General features: G+C 42.1%; 1 protein-coding gene across 1 annotated transcript in view; it reads right to left on the bottom strand.

The window, feature by feature from the left end:
• Positions 1 to 2735: 2735 nt before the first annotated feature.
• The window catches only part of LOC145410739 (uncharacterized), a 256684-nt gene continuing 240063 nt past the window's right edge, over positions 2736 to 19356 (bottom strand). The window contains exon 8 of the mRNA XM_080280844.1: positions 2736 to 2882. Coding sequence (XP_080136970.1) covers positions 2736 to 2882 — 147 coding nt within the window. The remainder of the gene's footprint in view (positions 2883 to 19356) is intronic.

Genomic DNA, 19356 nt, shown 5'->3' on the forward strand with positions numbered 1-19356 from the left:
TCTTGTCCAACCACATGTTACATCAGTAACTCTCAAGAAATTGTTCTTGAGGGCTCTGTACTGTTCATTAACGCCTCTGTCTACAGCTCCCTGTTCAGCCACCACTCTCCTCAACTCACTATAGAAGGCATCCCTTACTACTTGGTTTTTCAGCTTCCATATTTTCCTCCTAGGTACATAAGTCCTCTTTTTTATCACTTGTTCTTTAAGCACCATATCACAAATCAATAGTTTGTGCTGCTGCACACACTCCTCACTTCCTATAACTTTAACATCCCTCACTAACCTCCTATTGGCCCTCCTAACCAGAAAATAACCTATCAGACTGCTATTTCCCCCAGACTAATACGTAATTAACCTACTATCTCTTTTCCTAAAATATGTGTTGCACACAACCATGTCCATTGTCTCCCCAAACTCGAGTATCCTTTCCCCTTCTGCATTCCTTATACCATACACACATCCCCCATGTACTCCTTCATAACCTTGTGCTGCTTCACCTACATGACCATTTAAGTCCCCTCCCAAAATCATTATCTCATCATCCCGCATACCATCCACTACACGTATTAAATCGTCCCAAAATCTATCTTTCTCTGCTTCATCCAATCCTGCCTGTGGAGCATATGCCGATATAATCGCAGCTATCTTTCTACCCAATAGAATTTTCACTACCAATATCCTATTGCTTACTCTCAAAACATTCATAACATATTCCACCCATTTCTCCGCAACCATCAAACCAACACTTCCATATCCATCTGTCCCTCCCTGCCAAAACAACTTACAGCAACAGTCCTTCCCAACAATCTTTCTGGCTGATCCACCCCTGTACCGGACTTCCTGCAAACATGCCACATCCACCCACCTCCTACTGAATGCCTCAACGACTTCCCCCGCTCTTCCACTCAAACTTCCCACATTCCATGAACCCACCCTCATCCCCTTGGGTGATTTACTGTCCTCAGGCTTGCTTTGAAACTTATTTTGTTTTGTCATCTTGAGTATTAATAAAGGGGGATAGACATAGCACAGGCCCCACTCACAGCACAGTCCCAGGTCCAGGCAATGGATCTGGGACCCCTAGCCCACCAGCTTACCAGTGGCTGTGGTAGTGGCCTCGAGGCACCCTGCCAGGACAGCTGCAGGGACACCCTCCAAGTGCGCCTTGGCACTGCAACTATCCCGCCATTATGCACCTACTGATAGGGGAGGGGGAGGGGGAGGAAGGAAGGGTGAAGGGACCATGGTGTAACAGCTGTTTGGCGGCAGCCTGGGAATATCAAATTATGGGAGGGAAAAAGTCAGATTTTTTTCAAAATTTTTTGCAGTTTTTGGCCCATTTTGGGAATATTGGATCCCAGGAGGATTATGTCCGGTTAGTGGGGATGTTCGGATATTGGGCGTTCGGATATTAGAGGGATTACTGTATATATATACTGTATATATATATATATATATATATATATATATATATATATATATATATATTACACACACACAGGCAGACCCTGAGATACGATACCCCTAGATGTGATACCCTGGCACAGCGATGGTGGTAGAAATACCACCCTAACCTGCTGGACTATGGCCAAAACCCGGTATTTTTTTTTTTTTAATACCAATTTTGATGATGTTTTAGACTTAAATTTTGTGTTTACATTGATTTATAAACAGTTTTTAGACTTACATTAATGTGTTTTAGTTCTAGGTGGGGTGAACATTGACAATCTGGGGTATGGTTTACTAAGTTTGATTTTTTCCAGACTTATTTTTTATGATTTTCAGGTTTTATTTTTGGGTTTAGGTCAGTTATAAAGTGCTTTTAAGCTTAGTTTAGCTTCTTTTAAAGCTATTTGGGGTTTTTGGTTGGCTAGGAACTTGTTTTTGGACTCATTTTGGAGGGTTTAGAACTTGGTTGGGGGGGAAACCCAAGGCTCAAAAAACACATCCCTATACTTTACACGTTAAATCTACCCCGAGAAACGATACCCCACCTAACGATAGGTTTGTACTTAACGAACTGCATCGTTAAACCAGTGTGTGTGTATACATATATATATATATATATATATATATATATATATATATATATATATACAGGTATACCCTGGTTTAGCGATGCAATTGGTTAGGTAAAAACCCATCGTTAGGCACAGTATTGTACATTGGGGTAGATTTAACATGTAAAGCAATGGAATGCTTTTTTCAGCCTTGGGTTTCCCCCCCCAAACAAGTCCAAAACCCACCCAAATAAGCTCAAAAACAAGTTTAAAGTCAATCTAAATGGCCTAACAGCTGTAAAAGAAGCTAACCTAACACCTGTAAATAACTCACTAACAAATAAAATCTGAAAATCATCAAATTTAAGTCTGGAAAAAATCAAGATTAGCAAACTGTATCCCATAATAACAATGTTCACCCCACCTATGGCTAAAACACATTAATCTAAGTCTAAAAACAGTTTATAAATCAACCTAAAAACACAATTTTAGTCTAAAATATCATCAAAACCAGTAAAAAAATCGAAACCCATTGTTAAACTGGGATTTGGCCATCGTTAGGCAGGGTATGGTGGTATTTCTACCCCCGTCATTAAGCAGGGGTATGGCATCTAGGGGTATCGTATATCGAGGTATACCTGCACTTAATTCTATTGGAAGAAGATATACAGTGCAGTTATCTCACATCTACTGACAGAATAAAAAGCAGATAAACAACTTACCAATTATAAGCTAGATGAACTTAATTTCATCTGTCTGATGAGTACTGTCCAGAAACTTCCTCCATATGCATGGAAAGCATGGACGGATATTTTGTGGATTCACACTATTCTTGTTTATTTCTTTATTTAGCCACTCAAGAAATTCACGGCTGAGTTCCTAAAAAAGAAATGATGCATAAACATTAACCAGACAGGCCATATGTTAAAGGAGATAACTAAAAACCCTAGCTATAAATGTAAATGTGGCTAATCACCTATTGTTTCTCCACTCTTCTGTTAGTACCTAACACAGTAAGCAGATGGCTGGCTACCACTGAAATTGAATGTACTGTACCCTTGATAAAAAAAGTATCGGCATCCTTTCGGTGTAAGACATTATGATACACGGACTATGATTTCCAGGAAATGGCATGGATATGTTGGCACTGCGGTTGTGACAGTCGTCAGTAATATCTAACCCCACAATTTCATACGGCATTGCATTCTAATGGGCATTGTAAATTTCTGTGAATTAAACAGGCATGCCAACACTATCGACTGAACAAGAGATGAAGCATTTCACATATTATCCGACCCCAGTGTGCTGGTACTTTATTTTATCAAGGGTACAGTGATCCCTCATTTATCTGTACATGATGGGGCCAAAGGCATGTCCGGGTAGTGGCAACATCCAGATAATGAACACTCTTCCTCTACCAAACCCAGACCCTACCTATACCCAACCTCCAACCTATACCTATCCTATTTGTACAGTACCTATGCTTAATATGGCAGTGTCTTCCGGTCATTCAGGCATATTTAGACATCAAACACACAAAGGAATATCCAAAGTAATGCTAAACGCCAAGAAAACCATGTAGAAAAAACACTAAAAACAAAAAACACCCTACCTATACACTACTGCATGTACAGTACTCCTCCATATTTTGGCACTGTTTTCCAATCATTCTGCCATCGACATCAAAACAAAAATAGGATTATCTAAAATAATTTTCAAAAAAAAAATAATAAAAAAAAAAATAAATGAAAACCAAGAAAAACACCCTAGCTACACACCACTGTATGTACAGTACCCCTCCTAATTTTGGCACTGTTTTCAGGTCAATCTGCCATATTTAGACATCAAAACACACATAAGAAAATCCAAAGTAATGTTAAACACGTAGAAAACCATGAAAAAAAAATGAAAACCAAAAAACAACTGACCTATACACTATGTACAGTACCCCTCCTAGTTTTGGCACTGTTATTAGGTCAGTTTGCCATATTTAGACACCAAAACACATATAGGAATATCCATATTAATGTTAAACATCAAGAAAACCATGAAAAAAAAACACACTGAAAACCAAAAAACACCTGACCTATGCACTACTGTATGTACAGTATCCCTCCTAATTTTGGATCTGTTTTCTGGTCATTCTGCCATATTGAGACATCAAAACACATATTATCCATATTAATGCTAAACATCAAGAAAACAATGCATAACCAACAATAATCCACAAAAAACCTGATAACGATTTGAAAATCTGTTGTCTGTGACGAGTACTTGCTCCTGGGGCCCAAAAAAAATCCACAGCCAAATATATATATATCTACCTACCTAGGCTGCTTCCCCCAAGGAAAGGGAGGTACCCGAGGCAGGACGACACACTCCAATTGACTCATCCACTCAAACACATTCATTTGGACCTTTGCCCCAAAAGTTATATTGGTATAAATGGTATACCTCATCTTTGCTGGTTTTTATAATACAAGCTACTAAAAACATATATGACTGAAAAATAAAAGTACAGAAATGCAGCAAGAATAAAGCAATCAGGAGGAAAAGTTACCTTCATATAACTTCCCACCATTCTAATGCAAAATTTTGCCAACATCTTCCTAGAGTTAAGCATATGTCAAGATGCAGAATTTCATGAGCTTTCTCGTGATCACTTCAGAATTTTGATACGACCAACAGTAGTCGAATAAATCTAAAAAAAAAATTGAAAATTCACGAATCAGTGTTATCACCACATAGGAGGGTAGGGACTAAGGAAGTGAGGGGGGAGATGGGAGGGTACGAAGGAGGGTCAGGAGGGGGGGAGAAGTGAGGCTGTGGGCAGGATTCTCCCCCTTCTGTCAACAGGCGGACGGGTGTTTTTACCGTACATTTACTCGTGGCTTGTGGTCAGTTAGATGCCAAGTGGCCATGCGGAAACAACTTGCAGTGACTGGAGGACTTTCGATGTTCGGTAGAGAGGTGGACGGCTGCTGTTGCCAAAAATGTACGAGTGGCTTGTAGTCTGTGTTTGATGGTGGTGGTGGATGGGAAAGACTTAGCCTGGTGGCCGCGCGACACTGGACATTTGGTGGGGATGTGTATGGATGTTTTGACACCGCTTGCAGGTTACAGTCGTATTACTCGGGTGCTAGAGGTTCGCTTAGAATGATAAGATGAGTGCGCGACTTTGATCATTCAGTACAGGGGCGGATAGACATTTTAGCTCTGGATGTGGGTTACGGCCTACTTCCCACTCATGGCTCGAGCCCAGTGGCCATAATACCAAAAGTTTTAACATGTTGGCTAGCCAGCCAAAGTTCTTGGGGACTTTAACATCCAGATAATAGCATGTAATTTCGGATAACGGTTTAACAGAGCCAAGGTCCAGCATCTGGATTATGAAACAGAGCCAAGGTCCAGCATCTGGATTATGAACACGTCCAAATACTGATCGTCTGGATAAATGAGAGATTACTACCATAAGAAATAAATAAATAACATGCTTGATAATTAACTACAAAGATAGAAATTTCACTAACATGTAAGCAGGGGCTAAGTCCAAATAGTGTACAGACTTCACCCTGTTATATATAGGCATATCTCGATATCCGGCGGTGTTGTGTACCGGTGGGAGTTTTTGGACAATGAATTGCTGGATATCGAAATAATTTTCCCCATAAGATACTGAACGAAAGCCAGATATGCGTTACAGGCCCAAACCCAAACTCTCATATACCTTAATCAACAGAGACTGACACAGAAACACCACAGGTAATGTTATCATCCTCATAAACAATACTATCTATCTATCTATTTATTGCCAGACGCCTCAATCCCGTTTGGGGTGGCCACAAACAAATCGCCTCCAAGTCACCCTGTCCCCCGCCATTTCACTGCCCTGCTCCCAACTCACACCCCCCTCTCTCATATACCTCTCCACCCCATCCCTCCATCTCATCCTCGGCCTCCCCCTCCCTCTTCCCCCCTCCACAACAATACTATTCCTAAAAAATGAGACATCAATCATCGCATACAAACATGGTATGGCAATTTTTTGATGACATACGTCTATGCTGAGATGCGTTCTGGGCAACAGACACAGCAACAGTGAAAAAGTGTGGGCCAGGCAGGCAGTGCACTAAACGGGGGTGGGAGAAGGCAGGGAGACACACCTGGCAGCAAAGAAAGTGGCAGGAGATGGAAGAGGGACAGGGGAAGGTTGGGGAAGGGGGTAGAAGCGAGGGAATGGAGGGAGGATGGGGAAAGCTGCACACACCACCAAGTCCACGTTTGGATGCGAACTTTTCAAACCTACAGGTGAGTGAAAAAGAGGAATGTCAAGGTAAAAGAAAAGAAGGTGAGTGAACATGAAAGTGAGAAAATAAAGATGCATGTGAAGGTAAAAATGAAAATTAAAGTAATAATGAAAGTGAGTGTAAAGGTGAATGTGAAAGTGAAAGTTAGCATGGATGTAAATATGAATGTGAATATGAGCATTAAAAAGAACATGAGTGCAAAGGTAAAAATGAAAGGGATGGTGAAGATGAAGGCAATGACCAAGAGGAGTCACATGGAGAGACAGGCTGACGAATGAGGATATAAAGGAGCATTGTGGTGTGGATGTGGATAATAGGAAGTGTTATGAGGAACACACTGAGGTGGTTTGGCCATGTGGAGAGGATGGAGGGTGAAAGACTGACGAAGAGAGTGTATGTGAGTGAGGTGGAGGGGGGAAGAGGGAGGGGGAGGCCGAGGATGAGATGGAGGGATGGGGTGGAGAGGTATATGAGAGAGGAGGGTGTGAGTTGGGAACAGGGCTGTGAAATGGCGGGGGACAGGGCGACGTGGAGGCGATTTGTTTGTGGCCACCCCAAACAGGATTGAGGCGTCTGGCAATAGATAGATAGATAGAAAAATGAAAGTGGAAGTGCCCAGTGTGGAGAGAGAGAGAGAGAGAGAGAGAGAGAGAGAGAGAGAGAGAAAGAGAGAGAGAGAGAGAGATGGGTGAGTGTACGTGTCATCAAGCCCCAAGCATCTCACTTCACCCCCTTTTAGACGTACAGGGGCGAATCCCGCCTGATTGGGCAACGGGGGTTGGTGGGATTCAATGTGATTGCAGGCGCATGTTCACTCCATGACTGTCAGCAGGTAACTAAATACAAAGGCTGGCCCGTGCTTCACATCTAACATCCCTGCATCCCACTCAGAGAGTGTATTCATGCCCTTAATTAAGAAAAAAAACGCAAAAAATTTTGTGGAAATTTCACAAGGAATACCATATGCAACGAAGGGGCTAGGGAGCGGTGGAGTGTTCAGACTAGCAAATCAACGGCCATTCTGATTGTGGGAATGTTCCCCAATTTCTTTCGTTTGGTGTAGTAAGTGTACGGTTATTGATATACTGGATATCGGGTAGCTAGAGAGAGAGAGAGAGAGAGAGAGAGGCAATATATATGAGGCGTCTAGAGCCAAAGGGGCATCCTCACCAATATACTGGTTTTGAGTTAGGTAGGGGAGACAACAGGCTTAACCCTCTTCTCAGTGACAGCACTGGTTGCCATACAAGATTCGGCCTTCTGGACATTGGTAGAGGGGCTCAAAGTCACGTGGTTTTGTCCATGCTGCCGGGCGAACAAATCAGAGCAGGCAGGCACTAAGCCACACAGCCCAAACCAATTAGCATTCTCACTCTCTGCCACTCCCCCAGAGCAGCCAATCAGCAAGCGTGTGGCCTGCCCGGTGTGCTGGTGAGACTTCCCTCCCGTATTAACTGAGGTGTCTAATTATTACGTATTGGATTTTTACCCCATTTATCGTAGATTGTTGGTGACAAGATGAGCTGTTGTTATTGGGGTTGAAGGGGGGGTGACAAGATGAGTTCATCACATAGTTACAGTGAGGAGGTGGTGCCTATAACCTCTCGTAAGTGTCAGAAGTGTGTGGAGAAGTGGAAAAAGGTAGAAAGGAAGAGGAAAAGAGAGTGGTGAGGGGAGACAGCGGGAGGGGGCGTGGCACCGAGGAGGCAGAGTTGGATGTCGTTCTCCTAGATGACGACCCCACCATTTAACCCCCCACTACCCCTTCTCAATATACTTAAGCACTACACTACTTTTTTTTTTTTAGTGTTATTATTTCAATCTATTATGGTAGAGGAAAAATAATAACTGCATTGATTTCAGATTTAGTTGTCAAAAACGTGAAATTACAGTAATAATCATTCGTTTATTAATATTAAGTGAACTGGAATCTTCAGTTAATAAATTTTTGTACATTAATACATTCGTTGATGTTTTTTCTGCCATGTTTTTAAATCCCTACAATATGTTATTATGCCCATTTATAAATTGGGGGTTTGGTTTACTGCCTATTTTGTGGTTACGGTTATTACTGTTTTGTTTTTTTGGCTGTACATGTAGAGCATAGGCGCTGATGATCATTTAGATGTATAAAAGGTCTGTTTATTGCCTTCTGGTTATGACGTTGCCATAAACACAACTTTAAAGCGTCATAACTCAAAAGTACATTTTGGCGCCGATGCCCCTTTGGTTCTAGACGCCTCATATATATATATTTTTATGTGAGGAAGAAGGAACCAACATCCAGCCATCATCCAATCTTATACCACTCTATGAGGAGGGTAGGAGCCCGGGGCTAGGCAAGTTGGTCCTGACATATAAGGTGAAAGTGACCAGCCTCACTCATCCCTGAGTGGCATTTCATGGGCAAAAACCCCAAGCACCCCTTGAATATAGACCTACACAGGCTCAATCCGGTTGGAGTGCCTTAATTATCTACAAAACCACCGGATGCCATAATTTGGTTATATGGTTACCACCCAGCATAGAAAATGGTTTCCTGGTGTACAGGACACCATTTGGCTTGTCACTCAGTGCAGTCCCCAACAGGCAGAAGGAAGAGGAAAGAGCAAAGAAAAGAATGTCAGAAGAGAGTGTAAACTCACCTGTAGGCAGAAGGAACATGAAAAAATGAAGGAAAGAAAGACAGAAGAGGAAGGAAGTGAGGGAGGAAAGGGCAGAAACCCAAAGCAGCACTATATCGAGTGAGTGGATGGTGAGCACCCCCACCTACCAATATATAAATATATATATATATATATATATATATATATATATATATACAGTAATCACTCCAATATCCGACGTAATAGAGCCATAGGTAGGTCCGGATATTGGTTCTGTCCGGATATTGGGCCCCAGATTATGGACTTGTACTTGGACCCTAACTCAGAGAAACACCTATACAACTCCCTCTGGACATGCATAGCACCTATTTAAGACCCAAATCACACCAATAAGGCACATAAATGACTGAAATAAATGCAAAAGAAACATAAAATGAGGGTTTAGAAGTAGGTTCATACAATAATAAACATTCTGGTGTCTGGCTCCTGGACTGGTACTTATGGACCCTAACCTAGCCTAACTCAGAAAAACACCTTCCTACCACACATGCCTAGCTCCTAACACCCTATTCACACCAATAAAGGCCATTAAAAAGTGAAATGAGGTAAGTATAGTATGAAAAAAAGTACAGTATGAAACATTCTTATGTCTGGATAGTGGGGATGTTCGGATATTGGGCGTCCGGATATTAGAGTGATTACTGTATATATATATATATATATATATATATATATATATATATATATATTGTGTGGTAGGTGGGGACACTCACCATCCACTCACTTGATGTAGTGCTGCTCTCGGGTGTCTGCCCTTTCCTCTCCTCCATCCTTCTTTCCATCCATCCACTTCTGTCTTTCTTTCCTTCATTCTTTCCTCTTTCATCTGCCTGTGGGTGACTTTACACTCCCTCTCGTGTTTTTCTTTCCTTCATTCTTTCCTCCTCCTTCTGCCTGTGGGTGACTCTACACTAAGTGACAAGCCAAATGGTTTCCTGTACACCAGGAAACCATTTACTGTGCTGGGTGGTAACCATATAACCAAATTTTGGCTCCTGGTGGTTTAGTGGCTAATAAAGGTGCTTCAATCAGATTGAGCCAGTGAAGGTTTATATCCAAGGGATGGTTGGAGTTTATTGCTCATGTAATGCCACTCAGGGATGAGTGAGGCTTGTCACTCTCATCTTACATGCCAGGACCAACTTTCCTAGCCCTGGGCTCCTACGCTCCTCATGGGGCAAAGTAGGATTAGGTGATGGATGGATATATATATATATATATATATCGTTTTCGTTTTTTTAAAGGCTCCAACATGCTTGCATGTGTCGGCCTTGGTCACCTAATGGCGGCTCTCCATGCTGCACGATCCATTGCAGCCTCCCTGTTCAGTCCCTTAACCCTAAGGTCATACTTAATGACCTCGTCCCATGTCTTTCTCGGTCTACCCCTCATAACCCCACCCCACCCCCAATATTAACACTTATTGTGGTCTACCTCTCACTACCCTACTCCCAACATTAACACTTCTCACTTTCTGCACCCAATTATCATTCCCTACCCTCTTCACATGCCCAAACCATCTTAATCTACCTCTCCTCAACACAACACCAATACACTCCAGTCCCATCCTACCTCTCAACTCTTCCATCATAAACCTAGCCCTTCCAGGCCTTGCACTCAAGGATGCACTACACATCCACCTCATCGTCGCCATTTCTGTATGTTTGAAGCTGAGAATATCCTCTTCCTTTACTGCTCAGGTCTCACTACCATACAACAACACAATTCAAACACATGACGCACACAAAGATCCCTTAATGTGGAAGGAGAGCCCTCTCAATGTCATGTATATGTATTATCTCTCTCTCTCTCTCTCTTTCTCTCTATATATACAGTACATCCCAACAGTACACGACTTCCGAGTACGTGATCCCCCTTGTAAGCGAGGACCTATTATTTTCTTATTTTAGCGTATTTTTTATTAGTAGGCGAACTGAACTCCTTCTAAGCGAGACGGGCAGCTAAGAGTGGCCCAAATCAGGGGTTACCCCCAGTACGCAACATTGTCCCCCCAAGAAGCGATAACGGGTAAAGGTGAGCAGCCATATTCTTGTTGGTTCAGTTAAGCCATATCCTTGTTGATATATCTAGTAAAGCCATAATCTTGTTGGTTTGCTTTATCTTACGTAGTATGTCTTAGATAGTTTCCCTGTACAGTAAAATACTTAGGTCTGAAAGGCATCCCAGAGGTTGCCCATGAAGGGGGGTGCCACCCACATGTAATTTTTCCCATAAGTTTATGTATTCACAGTACGCGACTTCCTCTGCCGCCCATATAGGCGCGTACTAGGGGGATGTACTGTATATATATATATATATATATATGTAGAAGTGTGCATGGAAAAGTTTGGAAGGAATGAGAGAGTGTTTTTGATCGGTGATATGAATGGTAAAGTTGGGAATGTGAAGGTGGATGGAATAGTTGGTGAGTGGGGTGTGCCTGCTGAGATAGATGAGAATGGGAGTGCATTAGTGGACATTTGTGCTGGAAGGGGGTTGGTGATAGCCAATACCCTCTTCAGGCATAAAATGATCCACAGGTATACATGGCGAGTGATGAGAAGGGTGGGTGGTGAACTGAATGAAAGGAAGGCAATGATCGATTATCTGTGTGTGGATGAAAGGATGCGAAGATGTGTAATGGATGCAAGAGTTTATAGAGGCTGGGGGAGTGGACTTTCTGACCACTACTTGGTGGTGGCCAGAACTAAAATTCAAGTAAGATGGAGGAATAGAAGAAGGGAAAGACGAGAGGAAAGAGTAGTTGCAAGGAGAGTGGAAAGGTTACAAGAGGATGAGAAAAAGGCAGAGTATAAGAGAGAAGTGGAGGAACGATTGGGCAAATATGAACTGGAGCAGATGGGAGACGTGGAAGGTGTCTGTAGGATATTTACAGAAGAAATATGTGCAGCATGTGATGTGGTGTGTGGAAGGAAGAGAAGACGGAGGGGGGTGCAAGGAACAGCGTGGTGGACTGAAGAGGTGAGACAGGCTGTGGCACAAAAGAAGAAAGCATACAATGAATGGATGAGAAATAGGGCCGTGGAAGAAGCTGAGAGGCGGAAGAGAGAGTTATATGTAGAAAGAAAGAGAGAGGTGAAAAGATTAGTAAGAGAGAGTAAGAAGAGAGTGGATGAGGAATTTGGAAGGAATTTGAGTGTAAAGTGGAGGGACTGTAAGAAAATGTTCTGGAAAGAGGTGAAAAGAGTAAGACAGGGTGGAAGTGAAGTTAGCAGGGGAGTGAAAGATAAAAATGGTACATTACTAGTGGAAAAGGGAGAAAAAGTGAGCAGATGGAGAGAACACTTTAAGGAATTGTTGAACATAGAGGATGGAAGTAATGCGAGTATAAGTGGCTGGGGAATGGCTGGGAGAAGGAGGGAGGTGAGAAGACAGGAAGAAATCAGTAGGATAGAAGTTGTGGAAGCAATGAAGAAAGTTAAATCTGGGAAAGCCCCAGGAATTGATGGAGTGTGTGGTGAAATGCTGAAGCATGGGGGAGAGATAGTAGTAGAATGGATGTGGAAGATGTGCAGATTGGCCTGGGAGGAAGGTAGAGTCCCGGAGGATTGGAAGTCAGGTATAATTATTTCTTTGTACAAAGGAAAAGGGGAAAAAGAAGTGTGTGGTAATCATAGGGGCATCTGTCTTCTTAGAAAAGTGTATGGTAGGATACTTATTGACAGAGTTAGAGAAAGAACAGAGAAATTAGTTGGAGAAGAACAGGGAGGCTTTAGGAAGGGAAGACGTTGTGTAGATCAGATATTCATTCTTAAATCTTTAGTGGAAAAGTTTCTAGAGAAGGGAAAGAAGTTGTATGCGGCTTTCATAGATTTGGAGAAAGCATATGACAGGGTGGATAGACAAGGATTGTGGAAAGTGTTAAGACTATATGGAGTAGATGGGAAGTTGTTGAATGCTGTGAAGAGTATGTACGATGGTGCAAAGGCTGCAGTGCGTGTGGATGGTGAACTAAGTGAATTTTTCTCTTTGAAGGTTGGGTTGAAACAGGGATGTGTCATGTCTCCATGGTTGTTCAATCTGTACATGGATGGGGTAATAAAAGAGGTACAAGGTAGGGTAGTGGATGTTGGAGTGGCCCTGGTGAGAAAGGATAGTGTTTGGAAACTCCCTGTACTGTTGTTTGCAGATGATACTGTGTTGTTGAGTGAAGACGAAGTGGAGCTGCAAGGCTTGGTGGATGAGTTTGGGAGAGTGTGTAAGAAACGGAATCTAAAGGTGAATGTAGGGCAGAGTAAAGTGATGGTCTTTGAGAGAGGTGAAGTCAGTGAATGGACAGCGAGGTTGGATGGTGAGGAATTGGAAAATGTGAGTACGTTTAAGTACTTGGGTAGTGTGATGAGTAGGGAGGGAGGTTTGGTGGGTGAAGTGCTTGAAAGGGTACAGCAGGGAAGAAAGATTGCTGGTTCTTTGAAAGCAGTGATTAGAAACAGGGAAGTGAGCATGGATGTGAAAAAGTTACTACCTGACAGTATTGTGATACCAACTCTAACGTATGGAAGTGAAGCTTGGATGTTGTTGGAAGGACACAAGTCAAGAGTGAGAGCAGTGGAAATGAGTTATTTAAGAGGAGCCTGTGGAGTCACATGGAGAGATAGGCTGACGAATGAGGATATAAAGGAGCGTTGTTGTGTGGATGTGGATGTGATAGGAAGCGTTATGAGGAACACACTGAGGTGGTTTGGCCATGTGGAGAGGATGGAGGGTGAAAGACTGACGAAGAGAGTGTATGTGAGTGAGGTGGAGGGGGGAAGAGGGAGGGGGAGACCGAGGATGAGATGGAGGGATGGGGTGGAGAGGTATATGAGAGAGGGGGGTGTGAGTTGGGAGCAGGGCATTGAAATGGCGGGGGACAGGGCGACTTGGAGGCGATTTGTTTGTGGCCACCCCAAACGGGATTGAGGTGTCTGGCAATAGATAGATAGACAGATACAGTAACCTTTCAAATAACGCGAGGGTTAGGTTCCTGGAGAGGTCGCGTTAGTTAAAAGCGCGTTTTTTATACATAATTTCCTCATAAGAAACAATGGTAATATTAGGGGTTACATTCCTGGACTCTGGGAAAGTCTACCCATTTGGGGAGTTATGCTACTCTAAACTTAAAAGCAACACTATTAATTTGAAGGAAAATCCATATAAAAAACAAGAACAGTATATTTGGGGAGAAATAACATTTAAGCCCTAGTTGGGCCGAAGCGTTGTTTACTTCTCCCCAAATACATACTGTTTTCGTTTTTTATGTGGATTTTCTTTCAATTCTGCTTCATTCAAGGCATTGTGAAAGTTCCTCAACATTATTACTGCATTAGTAGGTCATAAAAACACTACAGTAAAAGCAACATTTTCATTACAGTAAGTAGGTCACAAACAATAACAACACACAGCCTCATGTCATCTATGCATCACCTCGTTGTCTGCTGCTGTCCCTCCTCATCCCGCTACCCCATCATCCCGCTACCCCATCATCCCGCTACCCCACCTCCCGCTGCTCTCCACCCTAAACTTATTGTCCCTCCTCGCTCTGCTGTCTTTCCTCTTCCTCTGACTCCCGTGCTACTGGTGATGAAGATAACTCCCTTATGTTTTCTGTTTTCTTCATAAAGAACTGCTCTATCTTGGTCTGAGTGGTTTTCTTCTTTCTGTTCTGCAGCATCAAGTTGTAAGAATTTAGATCTGCCATCACTTTCCTGGCCAAATTTTGTCCGAAAATGAGCCAAATTGCTCATAATGGGGCCAAACTTCATTTTCGAATATTATAGTTTGAATAAAACCAGTTTAACCAACAGACAAATAAAAAATTTTATTTATGCATAAACTGCCACACACGGTCTATCAGCTCGGGACCATCCAAGGCGCGCACGGCTAATCTGAAACCATCACGTACGTGTAAAGTCGCATTAGATCAAGAAACCCTTGTTAGTTAAACATATCTCCTTAAATATTTGCTCGTGTTAAAACGAAAACGTGTTTTTTAAACTCGTGTTAGTTGATAGGTTACTGTGTATATATATATATATATATACACAGTAGGCTCGCCCAGTGTGCGTCATCACAGTGCGCGAATCGCATTGTGCGCGAGTGACCAAAAATCATAACGAAAAACCTTGAATGCACAAGTTTACTCCACAAAACACAAGGTAGAGGCAAGAAGTGGCTTAAAAACACCATTTTCCATCAGTACGCGACCCCCCCACACACAATGCGCCAATAGTGACCTAGAGGCTCATGGGGAAGGTGCTCAAAAGGAGTCTACAATAAGATATCGCCAATAACAGCTTCAATAATAACGTTTTCGGCAATAACAGTAAGTTAGAATAGATACCCAGTTTCTATAATAAAGATGTTTATTTTGTGAATACCAAGTTATACTGTCAATACGTCCATAACAAGATGAAGAATGAAACAAACAAGCAAGAAGAGATGAAGGAAATTGCCGAAAATGTAAGCAGTAGCAAGGAGGAGAGGGAGGATCCTCCCCTCACCACCTCCCCTGACTCACACACCGCCGTCCTCCACTGCCCCACCTGACTCACCAGCCGCCTCCCTTTCCACCTTCACTGCCCCACCTGACTCACCTGCTTCACCTGGCATACCTGCAACCCCCACCATAATGACTGTTGCTGCATTCTGGAAGAAATGTAACATTCAACAGGCCGTAAATTTCTTCGTCAAAGCCTGGAATAATACAACATTGGCAACCGTTAAACAAGCGTGGTGCGGCCGGGGTGGTGGTGGGGGCACTGTAAGTGCGTTGCCGCGCCGCAGAACTCTTGTTGTTTAAATCCATCAGGCCTATTGTCTACTGTTGTTAAGGTGACTGCCCATATTTTTGTTATTGCAGCTATATCTGTAGTACAATGTCTGAAAAATTTGACCCTTTTTATGTCTCTAAGGGCCAAAAAATGTCCAGGTATGAGGGGGTTCCACCCATATGTAATTATTCCCATAAGATTATGTATTCCCAGTATGCGAATATCCAGTGCGCGAGGTCGTGGACCGCCCAATCTCTTGCGCACTGTGCGAGCCTACTGTGTGTATATATATATATATATATATATATATATACAGTAATCCCTGTACTTTCCGGACACCCACTTTCCGGACACCCCACTTACCGGACATTGTGGGCCTGGACCTTAGGAACCAAAAAATGGCCAAAAAATGAAAAAAATCCCCCCAAAATCCGATTTTTTCCCCACCCGTAATTTGAAATTGCCGCGCGGCACCAAACAGCTGTTACACCACGGACCCTTCACCCCTTCCTTCCTCCCCCCTCTCCCCTCCCCTGTCAGGGTTGCCATTTGGTATTTTTCATTACCAAATGTGGGCCAATTTGGTAATGAAAAATTCATTTGGTAATGAATCAGAATAATGCATTACCAAATGGATTTTTCACATGTATGATGATACACAGGACGGAGATGGTGGATTGTCTGCTCTCTCTGATTAATCTGCTAGTCTACATAGCATGAAAATAATCAACATGCTGTTAATTATAAGGAGAGTGATTACATTTATTTACACTTGTATATATAATTATTGAAGAATAAATGCTTCCTTTAAGAATTTGGTAATGAAAATTGAGGAGTTTGGTAATGTGGTCGAGTTCAGATCTGGCAACCCTGTTCCCAGTTACTGCCTAACCTTCATTCAGGGAAGATGTCCATCGTAATCGATGCTGCACGTGCTCGTTTTTTGTGAATAAACAGTGAATAAACCGCAGTACCATGCCACTAGACCACATGGGAATTTACAGTGTTCTGCAGCGTTATGAAATTAGAATTTAGAGAGCAAAGGATTAACTGTGGAGTGAGTGTGGAGTGCAAAGTGGCGGTTGGAATGGCAGCTGAATCTGGTGTGGTTCAGTTAAGAAGAATGTGCAGTGTTAAACAATTATAACTCACAGTGCAAAGATTTAAGTGTAGCACAACACTGGATTACTGTATGTGCTTCAAGAGCATTTTCATAACTACCAGAGCCTTAGAGAGTTAGAGGAGGCGGTCGCTGACGTGCTGTAAGTACAGTACAGTACAGTACCCTGTACGCTGCTAGGCCTAAGTAGTTTCCATACTCACTTCTAAGTCCTCATTCTCTGGTTCCTTTTCAGTTATTTCATACTTTATGTCCATTATTGGTGTGCATAGGGTCTTAAATAGGTTTAAATAAGTACTATGCATGTCTGGTAGGGAGTTATTTGGGTGGCTTTCAAAGTTTGGCTGGGTTAGGGTCCATAAGTACCAGTCTAGCAGTCAGAGGCCCACTTTCCGGACGGGACCACTTTCCGGACATGCCTTTGGCTCTAATACATCAGATAGTGGAGGGATTACTGTATATATATATATATATATATATAGAGATATGTATATATATACACATACATACATATATATATATATATATATATACATATATATATATACATATATATATATATATATATATATATACAATAAACTCGCCTCGAACACGTTCTCCCTGAACGCGCTCGCAATTATACGCGGTTAGTGCTGGGATATGTATAAGACAACGTAAGATTAAAGAACCATTACGAAAACTATAAATTTACGCAAGAGAAGCGGCCTTTGAAAGGCCAAATCCTCGAACATCAGCACAGCACCACGCACGGTTTGTTTTGATCATGTGATCGTGTCCTGCTTTTCCACAGTACTGTATTTGTAAGTTAAATATTTACATTACTGTTCTGGTAAGTTTATGTACAAGTTAAAGTACTGTACTATTAAATAACGTTAAAGCAAGAAATAAAGTCTTATAACCAGTTTACCTGATAGGAGTCGGAATATTGCCTTTATTATTTGTTCGTTAAAGATTTGTTGCACTGATTTTCCACGGTACTGTATTTGTAAGTTAAATAATTACTGTTCTGATATGTAAGTTAAAGCACTTAAATAAAGTTAAAGTGTTAAATAAAACCTTGTAACCAGTTAATCTGATTTATATGATTACCCATGATTGGCGGGTTCCGAGAAAATTCTCCGTCTAGTCATTTCGCTGTCAGACAATTCCCCATCAAAACATGGACGATTCCCCATCAGGACAATTCGCACCCTGAACGATTCCCTATCATTCTATAAATATACTTATTTCGCCTTTGAATTATACAGGTCTCCCTCGTTTTACGATTGGTATGCGTTCCTAGAAAGGCAATCATAAACCGAAATATCGTAAGGCAAAATTAAGGTTTAATGGGAAAAATAGGGATGCATTCCTGGACTCGTGTATAAGGAGCCGAAGACCCATACAAGTGATCTAATATGCAATAATAATGATGATGTTTTATGTATTGTAGTGCATCTGAATCACATATGTATGTGCATTTGCAAACATAAAGGCATGAAATTGCAAAAACAACACGAAATACAGCTGTACTGTACTGTTATGTACCCTCCTACTGTACTGTAGCTCCGTCCACCCTTAGTTGTTCCCCCCCGAGGCTGGAGGACATAATGCCTTAATGTCTCCTCCGAGGCTAGGAGACATCCTGGGCCAAAGCCCATCACTCGTCAACACAAGAGGTGGAGAGGGAGGAAGCAGGGGTGGTGGAGGTTTGGATGGCAGGGGTGGATGACTCAGGAGAATGAGAGGTGGTGGAGGTTTGGGTGGCAGGGCTGGATGACTCAGTGGTAGCAGATGCAGATGGACTAGCAGTGGGTTTGCAGAAGCTGGAAATTGTTGTTTGCTTTGCCAGCCTCCTCCTGGCCTCGCGGGATTTCCACATGCCCAATCGTAAATGCGAGGGAGCTCAATCGTAAAATGAACACTTGGTACTAAAGAAAAAGGATCGTAAATGTGAAATATCTTAAAACGATACAGAGTAAAACGAGGGAGACCTGTATTTTAGCATCACCCACAGCTGTCTTCATTAATATTGGCAAATTGTCTTGTTATTGTTGTGATGACGAATTGTCCCGAAACCAGTTGGCATTTGGATGTTGCCTCGTTTTTACGTATTTGTGTGTTGAAGTTTTGCTGTGCAGTACTCTATTTTTAAGTTATAACTTTAAATAAACCTAACCACTTAAATTGCTTCATATTGATTACCAATGGAAGATAACAGCAAAACACTACATTTAGGGGGTCTGGGGAGCAAAATAAGGAGTAGTTAAAACTTACGCGGTTTCACGCCGAATGCGCCACGGTTGAAACAAAAACCTCGCGTTAGGGGTGAGCTTGCTATATATATACAGTATATATATATTCATACATACACACATATATATATATATATATATATATATATATAGACAGATAGACAGATAGATATAAATATATAGATCTATCTATCTATCTATTGCCAGACGCCTCAATCCCGTTTGGGGTGGCCACAAACAAATCGCCTCC

This window comes from Coenobita brevimanus, chromosome 86 (assembly GCF_032717465.1).
Source record: "Coenobita brevimanus isolate Jiangsu-jjx chromosome 86, ASM3271746v2, whole genome shotgun sequence".
Lineage (NCBI taxonomy): Eukaryota > Metazoa > Arthropoda > Malacostraca > Decapoda > Coenobitidae > Coenobita > Coenobita brevimanus.